The following is a 9,929-nucleotide window of genomic DNA, read 5'->3' as shown; positions in this document are numbered from 1 at the left end:
TAACGGCCGGCCACAAGTCGGCAAGCCAAAGTGGAAAGGCTGCTGCCATCTATGAGCGACGGTGGCAACCAAATACGTGGTTTGCCGCCGTCGCTTATAGATGGCGGTATGTGTCTAGAGTTCAGTGACTTCACTTCTTTGTGGGGGACATGATCGTGGGGAAACTAGCCCTTAACAGCTGGGCTGTAAAAATATTTTTCCCACTGAGGAAGAGGTCGCTACGCATCAACGCTATCATTCAGACACATTTTTTTCTTTATGTAATTTTGAAGCATTTCCATTTCATTTCATTTATTGTACCCTTATATCGCCCTCAGGGGGCTTTACATAAGGGGAAACAAACAGCAATATATATTAAAACTCACAAAGAAAAAACACAAAAACAGTTTAGGTTAATTACGTGTAAAGAGCGGCAAGTGCGGCTCGAAACGTGCTGGGCTCTTCTATTACAATGTTATGGGGGAGTGAATTCCAGTCGGTAATAGACGGCTGTAAAGGGGAAAACTTATAGATGTTAGTCCTAGGAGTGGTGACGTGAAGTTTCGGCGTATTGTCTGTGCGCGAGGAGATGTGGATGGCGGCTCTAATATACTTATCTTTTTTGTATGGCGAATGGTAGTACAGCTGGTGCAGGGCAATCAACCGTGACATTTTCCGACGGTCTGCATGGAGTGGAACCTTAAGTTGCTGTCTTAATGCTGTAATGCTTGTGCAGGTGTAGTTACGAAGTATGAAGCGAGTAGCTCGGTTTTGTATGGCTTCTAACTTATCGATTAAATATGACTGATGCGGATTCCAGATGACAGATGTATATTCAAGCTTGGGTCGAACGAGAGATGAATATGCGATTAGTTTAGTGTCCCGTGTTGCAAGGTAGAGGTGTCGCTTCAGGAAACCGAGGGTTTGGTTAGCCTTTGCAGTGATGTAATCTATGTGAGGCTCCCATGAAAGATTGCAAGTGGAGTGAACCCCAAGATATTCATATGTTCGAGCATTTTCAATAGACGAGTTGAATATAGTGTAGTTGAACTGGGTTGATGTACATTCTTCATCTTCAAAAGCAAGAATTTTTGTTTTTAATATTGTTCTGTACAACCCAATTTGGCATGCATATGCTTTAGAATATGGATTGCAACTATCTAGGTTTAATTAGAATGTATATTTTTTTATATTTAAGAAAACATTAAGAAACCTTTGTTAGCCCTTCGAAAGTGGTGTTTTTGATGCTTTCGAGTATCTTAAAATAGAATAGGTCTAGCATGCATTATTTTTGTTGCTCATTACACTCAGCGGTTTAAAAAGAGCAAATTAGTGGTTTTTTTTCACTAGGCTCTATTAAGTGTTGCCATGCCCCGCGTGAGTGCAAGAACATGTTTTTTTTTCTCTGCGTGTTCAGAGCATCCAGAACATATATAACAAGCTATATCCCAACTAACAGAAGATTTATATAAAGGAGATCAAGCATTAAAAACAGTGGAAGTTTAATTCATTTATATTGAATAATAAAAAAATATTTTTCCCTGGTGCATGTTTTGCGTTAGCAACACTCGGAACTTTTTGTGGTAAGAGGAACATGGTGGTTGTCCTGAATAGGCAAATCCAAGGGTCCCGCGATTCATAGAACTTACAAAACAAATTTATCGTTGATATGGGTACACCCAATGGGTTCCAGCCATATAGTCCTCTCAGATTTTGTATCGTGCAAGTGCTAACTCCTTTAACAGTTAGTGTTTTTACCGTACTGGCAATGCAAAACAGAACAGGTTGTTTTGAGATATCTTCAAACTCCAAGTTAGGTGGCACAGGCTGCTAACAATTTTTACTATTTGAGACACTCAAACGAAAAATTTCTAAATACAAATCGAATAACAACGGTGACATGGGCCATCCTTGCCTTAGGGACCTCCGCACAGGAATTTGCACTGCCGCCCATTGCAAAGCACACAGGCATTTTATTTCCTCATCCATTCATCATAGATATCTTGAAATGTGCAAATCCTTGGTGTGTCTTGCACATTCTTCTCATATCTGTCTGACTAGCTTGATGCACTTGGAGGGTGTGCTCACTCATTGCTCATTGCACTTGGTTCCTAGCATCTCAAGTGGTCCCGTGCATCCCTCTTGATCTTACGAAACTCCCTACGAACCTGACCTTGGGCAGCGATTGGAATGGAACCGATTCAGTCCTCAAGTCGTGGTGAGTCTTTTTGTTGGTTTCCACCTCTTTTATAAACAGAGGACAGTGACGGTGTCTAGACTACAGGCGGTCATACTCTACAGCAGCGCTTCATGTACGGCTGTCCACAGACTCTCTGGGGTCTGCACCGATTTGGAGACCCTCACCGGGGGAGCTAAGAGCCCAGACGGAAATGTGCAGGTGATTGGGTTTCTCTATGAGGGGATGGAGGCAAGCAGCAAAATTGAATTTGAGGAGAGGTTCATGGCAGCAGCAAATTAACGTTGGGCAAGCTAAATGTTGGGCTCCTGTACACAATTGGTGTGTAGATAGAGGACGGGAAGTGGGCTGTTTACCAGGTACTGGAATAATGCTGGAAAAGAATGTAGAGGACAGTCAGTTAAAGGGGTAGGGAAACGAAATTCCAGCGCTCATTTTCTAGATTGAATGTGTTGCATGTTGCACCCTAACCTCAAAAACACGTCTTCTACTGAAAGGCACAAGAAAACTAATTTTAAAGCTAAATAAACAATCTTTCACTGTGCACCTGGTGGATGCATGCAGAGACTATTTGGAAGGTAATCTAGGAACGTTGGGGAACTTGCTACGTAGTCGTGACGTAGCAGATTCCTTCGGAGCAGCGCCGCTTTTTGGAATTTCAACATTTTCCTTAGCTTTCCTCCTAGCTCAACTCACAAATCGCACATTGTACCAAACGGTCCAAGAAGACGGAAAGGAAGGACTCCCTTCTTTCTCGGACCCTTGTTCGTGCAACCGGACACAGCCATTCTCCCCCTAGAAGATTAGCCCGTCGCTCAAAACTCAGACAAAAGTTGCTTTCCCCACCCCGTTCAGCCCTAAGCTGACAGTGTTGTGGAAGCTACGTGCTCCTTGGGCCAGCCACATGCTCGTCCCCCCACGGGTACTTCGAACGGCTCGGTTGTAACGTGCCGACGCTATTGACACCACAACGCTGACAACGCCACCAAGGGCAAAGCTCATAACCACGCCAGCCTTGCTACGTCACGAATGCGGGGAATATTTTCTTTCTGTTTTTGTTTGAGCCGGATATCCCATGACATATTGCACTCTCTGTTCGCTTCTCTTCGAGCGATTGCTCGAGTGCACCATTTGGAACGAAAAATATAGCCAGACGTTCAAAATACAAAGGTGCGATTATCATTTACGGTTATTATCCGTCATGCTTGACTCATTTCCGAATGAAATTTGAATATTTCAATTTTTGTTTCCGTACCCCTTTAAAGGCTGACCTGCCAAATATTTTCCAACCAAGGTGGAAATCCTCCTTGCCACCCTCCCCATTTCTTCCTCGCTGCTGCCTTGACGGCGGGGGAACTTGTCTTGTTGCTGTGTCTTGGGGCTGGATAAGCCGGGAGCAAGGATAAGCAGTATTTCAAATACAAGTATTTGAAATACGTATTTTAAATAGTTTGTGTATTTTGCATTTGTATTTAATTACAAATTGGGTAATGTATTTGACGTGTGTATTTAAATACTAAAACGTGGGTATTTCAAATACAGTTGTAATTAAATACAATTTTGTGGGCGAAAATACATCCCTCAAATTTATTGTCACGACTCATTTTGCTCATCCTAAGTCGTGTCCAAAGCTGCTCTTTCTTCATCTCAACGCCAACGGCAACAACAAACCAAGAAACTCTTCATCTCTTCATACACCAGTCCTGCAGCAGTTCGCGTCTCGCTCACCGCGGGCGCCCGGGCACGCTAGGCGCCCGCGGCACTTGCGTCTATTACGTTAAATAAATGTTATTGCCAAAGTTACAATTCTTGTTTTTATGCATATGGTTGTAAGATATCCATCCTTTATTCGGCCATGGGGCTTTTTTCTTTTTCTCTTCCGGCTTTATTTTAAAGGCACTGTCCAGGGCAGGAAGAAAACTATGTTCTGCACCGAATGCAGTCTCTCAATCAAGCACAAGCGTTTAGTGACTTTGTGATTACGGTGCTAGTCCAGGGTAAGAATAGTGACAAAATCGACGTTCACAGGCAGACTGGCTAAATAAGTGCCTGTGACAACTTGTGATGCTTTCCAGCCTGATTTCCATCCATATTTTTGCCTGGAACATTCTAAATGCGCGGGTCGTCCAGATTTTCGTAACTGGTGCGAGTTGCAACAATAAAAAATTCTCCAGCTATAGTCAGTTACAGGTTAAGAAGGTAGCGGCAAATGCCCCTCAAAGGGAATCAGATATCCCTCCGCCACCTTTGCATCCAATAGCGTCCCATTGTTTCCGTGACGACGCGGCCAACGCGCGAGGAGGGTCTTGCCTTTCTGTACAAATTTGCTTTATCTTTTGACTTTGACTTAGCATTGTGGAAGCCACGAGAGGGAGATTAGAGTTCTCCCCCACCGACGGAAACAAATACGACTTTCGGGGATTAGTTTCCCCCCCCCGATGGATACAAAGGCTGCTTTCAGGGGCTCGGTTCCCTCTCCGATGAATACAAAGGTCGCTTTCGTAAAAAGTGGGATCGGAGACAAGTGGGAATCCATTGAAGCGGAACAAGGAGCGTTTCCAGTGAACTCTTCTTTCGACTGCGGAGAGATTTGATACGGGCGCATCACACTTGTGGGAGGAGCTTCTCCTACCGTCTTGACTTGTAACCGACTATAGTGCTGCGCGTCTTGGTCGTCTCGGTTCTTTGCTGGTCTATACCAAAATGTAATCGACAAAAAAAGCTGCTTGAAGCTCTGTACTTTTTTCACCTATTACGTCCAAGCTGATTACATTTTTTTGTGATTATATTTTATTACGTTACTAGAGCCTCGCACACTAACTCCCGAGTGTGCAATGCAAAATTAAAATGAGATGCCCAGAAACCCGCTGCAGGTGCCCTGAAGTCGCCGATGCAAATTTTGAGGAATGTATTTGGAAAAGTATTTGGAGGAGACCAAATACATTTGGTTCTATTTGTATCTTGTAATTAAATGCTTTTTTGGAAATGTAATTAGGTTTGTAATTAAATACATTTTTGACGAAGTAATTTGTATTTTGATACATATTTGCATGTATTTTGCCCATCCCTGGCCGGAAGCTTATCCCAGCTCATCCAGCCCCAACATGCAGCGACAAGGAGAGTCCCCCTGTGGTCAAGTTAATAGTGAGACAGGGGGAAATGGAAAGGGTGGCAAGGAGGATTTTCACCCTGATTGAAAAATGTCTTGCAGGTCGGCCTTTAAGAGGGCAGTGAAGGAAGCTGAAAGAAATAGGAGAGAGTTGAGTTTGGAAAAGAAGCCTACTATGCAGAAAATTTTGGATTAAGAAAACAACTTTTTTGACAATTCAAAAAATAAGTTTGCTCTCTGTGTGACAAAGATGAGTACTAAGGGCCGGGACTTCTAGGACAAGATCTGAGGAGGCAGATACAAATTGTACACTAACGGGACAGGCGAAGGTACCAGTGGCGTGGAGTAAGTATGGCAAGTCTTGTACATATCCCAGACTGGGGCAGACATTTTTTTTGCTTTGGGATTGGAGGGGTTGATGAAGGAATTAGTGGTTTCCAAAAGGTGAAGCAAACTAAGATTGCTGGAGAAATGGTGAAAACGGCTCAGGAAGGTAACAAGAAAATAAAACAAAGACGAAATTTAGTTATAATTTGGGCAGAGTGGTTCAAGGGTTTGCTTGAATGAAGAGTCCTGTGCCCTGATCTATCCATCCACCCGCCGAGAATCTTTACATTTAAATTTCACACAATGCTGTCTTGGTGGTTTCCAATAGCCCATCTCCCATTTCCAGCTGGTTTTCTCTGAAACTGGAGAAAACTGGGTAGTACTGGTTAAACGGTTATGGTAACACTTACCCAGAGGGCAACTGCCCTCATGGGCCGATAACCATTACGTTGTTAAATGCAGAGCTTGCCGCCTCTGTCGAGCACTATTGGCATTCATGATGCTCAAAGTGGGCCAAGTGTACTACTGTCTTATCATGGGTGGCACTTCAGTGTATTGCCCTGTGGACCCACCATTGAGGTAGAAGAGCTTGGAGCATCTTAATGTTTATTTTTGCCCTCTGGCACCTAGTATGTGACATAACAAAGGTTCAGCTTTTTTAACCCCATAAGTGCCAAATTTTTTTTCCAAAAGTAACCTAAAAGGGCCAGATTTTTTTATTTTGAATTGTTACTCCTCCAGTATTACACATAAAATTTGAAAAGTTTATTACGCAAAAATCAGCGGAGGCCAAAAAAATATTTGTCAACTAATACGAGTGCTGCCATCTATGATCTGCGCCGCAAAACTACTCGGACGAGCCTAGCTTGTCCGTGGAATTCAGGGCAACCAAAAAAACCACTGGATAAGCTGAGCTTGTCCACGGCATTTTTAGCCAGTAAGTGGCCGACGAGCTCAGCTTGTCCAAGGCAGTTAAGGGGTTAAGTTTATTACTGAGTGAAACCGGAGTGTGTTCTCCTGGGTTTATTTTTTACCCGAAATTCAGAGTTCTCTGGAAATTTCATTTATCATCTACAAAATTCAGTTTTCCTTTTAATGTGAAACATACTTTGGGTAGTTGCTCCGGATTTTGTGAACCATGGCCCGCAATAGGAATGTCATATTACATATCTATGCATTTCTTTTTGCAGTAAGGCGTTCAGTCGCTTCTCTTATTCAGCTTGTTTAGCGTCCTGTCTAGAAAGTTTAGTCATTTGTTTTCTTTTAAGTTCACAAACATTTTACTTCACCTTGGAAGCACAGAATATAAAACTTTCTGGTCTTTTTGTAATCCACCTGCACGTTTTCTTAGCACGTGCGTGACACAGACAGGGACTGCACATGTGTGACAGAAATGTGTGCCATCCCTTTTTTTCATTAGTGACGGAGGGCCAAAATAGTCATGGACAAGACATAATTATTAAGTTTCTATTACAAATTAGCAAAAGTCTAATTTCTTGTGTCAAGAAAAAAAGTATACCGAGGAAGTGCCCCCCACTTTCACTGAAAACTCGATTAATCTAGACATGGGCCAGTCAAATCGAGTAGTGAAACTCTCGGTAAACTCTAACTCAAGGTCTTAACTAAGCTTTTTTCTTTTATTAGAGGACCCTCATGTGTCCATAATAATGTGACAAACCTGCATGTATTTACCCAGCTTGTTCCCAAAACTAGCTGTTCATAGTCTGGAGTGTGGGTTTTAATATTCATGAGGCAGAGTTACATGGGGATTGGTCCCCCAAAGTTGTGTCTATATAGCGTTGCGCCCATATTAGCGAAACAGGACTACATCACATGTTGAAATTCTTTTACTGATAACTTGAAGGAAGACTTTCGATCTGACCTGCCATAGTTGGAACAGTCATTGGCCAATTAGAAAACGCCATATCTAAGTCTCCAGAAATATTGTTTTGTTCCACCTTGAATAATGAGGTATCCAAAATCTGGACCTAAATATTTCTTGGGGGCTGCAGCCCCCAAGAAATATTCAGATTCAGATTTTAACTTTTCATGACTGAGTCTCTTGTGACAAAAAAAGAGAGGGGGACATTTTGAGAAGAGGAATACTTTCAAAAGCGAGAAGATATGTAAAGTGTGATTTAGAAAGCAAAATATAAAAAAATGTGTAAAATTAATTTTCTTTCTAAGTTTTTCACTTTTCAACATTGGAGCCATTTGCACTTGAGTGCTTCCGTGAACCGAATCAAGTGCAAATGGTGCCATTTGCACTTGAGTGTTTCCGTGAACCGAATCCCAAAGTGCAGCACGATATTAAACTGTATAGCTGTGGCAAAACTGCATTAATTACTAATCTTTTGCCAAACTAAGTGGCTATTTTGGTTGGGCTTTCCTAGTCCGTCAATACTTATGGTGTTTTCCTCTAGGTGATGGAGCCACATTGTTGGGGGAGACTGGTTGCCCATTGAAAGTCACCAAGGACATCTGGTTTGGATGCTGTTCCTGCACCTTTGTCACCAGAGATCAACGTGTAATTGTGAGCCACCTGGCTGCCCACGGTGATGAACAATCCAAGTGTCCACATCCTTTCATGTCTGCCTTAAAGTCTCAAGTTCTCGGCAACACTAAAAACGACAAGAGTGAAAAGCCATTTAAGTGCAAGCTTTGTCCCCAAGAGTTTGCTTATAATTCCCTTCTGACCTGTCATAATCGAACACACACTGGTAAGAAGCTATTTAAGTGCATGCAATGCCCCAAAGCCTTTGCTCAGAGTAGCAATCTGATCTACCACAACCGAACACACACAGGTGAAAAGCCATTTAAGTGCAAGCAGTGCCCCAAAGCCTTTGCTCATAATTGTCATCTGCAAGCCCACAATCGAACACACACAGGTGAAAAGCCATTTAAGTGCACGCAGTGCCCCCAAGCCTTTGCTAAAAAATACTCCCTGGAAATTCATTATCGAATGCACACTGGTGAAAAGCCATTCAAGTGCAAGCAGTGCCCCCAAGCCTTTGCTCAAAGTAGCAATCTGATCCTTCACAACCGAACACACACAGGCGAAAAACCATATAAGTGCAAGCAGTGCTCCAAATCCTTTGCTCAAAATTCCTATCTGACGAAGCATAATCGAACACACACTGGTGAAAAGCCATATAAGTGCAAGCAGTGCCCCCAAGCCTTTTCTCACAATTCTTCTCTGCGAAGCCATAATCAAATGCACACTGGTGAAAAGCCATTTAAGTGCATGCAATGCCCCAAAGCCTTTGCTCTAAATTGGCAGCTGCGAATCCATAATCGAACGCACACTGGTGAAAAGCCATTTAAGTGCAAGCAGTGCCCCCAAGCCTTTGCTCAAAATTGTCATCTGCAAGCCCACAATCGAAAGCACACTGGTGAAAAGCCATTTAAGTGCAAGCAGTGCCCCCAAGCCTTTGCTCAAAATTCCTATCTGACAAAGCATAATCGAACACACACTAGTGAAAAGCCGTTTAAATGCAAGCAGGGTCCCCAAGCCTTTTCTTACAATTCTCTGCAAAGCCATAATTGAATGCACATTGGTGAAAAGCCATTAAGTGCAAGCAGTGCCCCTTGCCTTTACTCGAAATTCCTCTGTGCAAAACCATCATCAAATGCATAGAGGTAAAAAGCCATTTAAGTGCAAGCAGTGCCCCCAAGTCTTTTCTCATGTACCAGTGTGATCCACCATTATCGAAAACAGTGTTTAAAGGGAAACGAGGGTCTATTGTTTTTATATTTTTCTTGTTTCTTGCTGAAATTTAGTATACTGATGTATCCCTCAATCGTGATTTCAAATATGCGTTTAGTTTTCAGATAGCTTTACTAGATCCTGAGCTACCAAAAAATTTATGATTTTGATTAGGCCCTCATTACGAGTCGTTAGTGTAAAATTCTTAAGAATATATAAAAAATGTTTATAGAATTGCTTTCACAAAGATATGCTTTGTGGGGTTATGCTATTTTTTTTTGTTTTATATGTCGTACGAAAAATTTAACTAAATAGTCAGTTTTATGAACCACTAACGACCCAGAAGGAGGACCTAATTAAAATGTCATATTTATTGATAACTCAGGATCTAGTAAAGCTATCTGAAAATTAACTTCATATTTGAAATCACCACTGAAAAATACATCAGTATCCTAAATTTCAGCACGATAAATGAGAAATTAAAAAATGTAAAAGACTCGTCCCTCCTCAAAAATCATACAAGTGCAAACAATGCCCCAAAAGCTTTGCTCAGTTTAGGTGTTTATCCGCCAGAACCAAAGGCACACGTGCAGAATGCCCTGCGGTTGACC

General features: G+C 42.2%; 1 protein-coding gene across 1 annotated transcript; it reads left to right on the top strand.

Moving 5' to 3' along the window:
• Positions 1–2,153: 2,153 nt before the first annotated feature.
• LOC121838338 (zinc finger protein 525-like) lies at positions 2,154–9,343 on the top strand. The gene is made up of 2 exons (XM_042294529.1): positions 2,154–2,197; positions 8,036–9,343. The coding sequence occupies exons 1-2, from the start codon at positions 2,170–2,172 to the stop codon at positions 9,157–9,159; spliced, it is 1,152 nt and encodes a 383-aa protein (XP_042150463.1). The 5' UTR covers positions 2,154–2,169; the 3' UTR covers positions 9,160–9,343.
• The last annotated feature ends 586 nt before the right edge of the window (positions 9,344–9,929 follow it).

Source organism: Ixodes scapularis, unplaced genomic scaffold (assembly GCF_016920785.2).
Source record: "Ixodes scapularis isolate PalLabHiFi unplaced genomic scaffold, ASM1692078v2 PGA_scaffold6__148_contigs__length_123643588, whole genome shotgun sequence".
NCBI lineage: Eukaryota > Metazoa > Arthropoda > Arachnida > Ixodida > Ixodidae > Ixodes > Ixodes scapularis.
The sequence above is the reverse complement of the archived record's forward strand: the minus strand, read 5'-3'. Positions and strand labels throughout refer to the sequence as shown.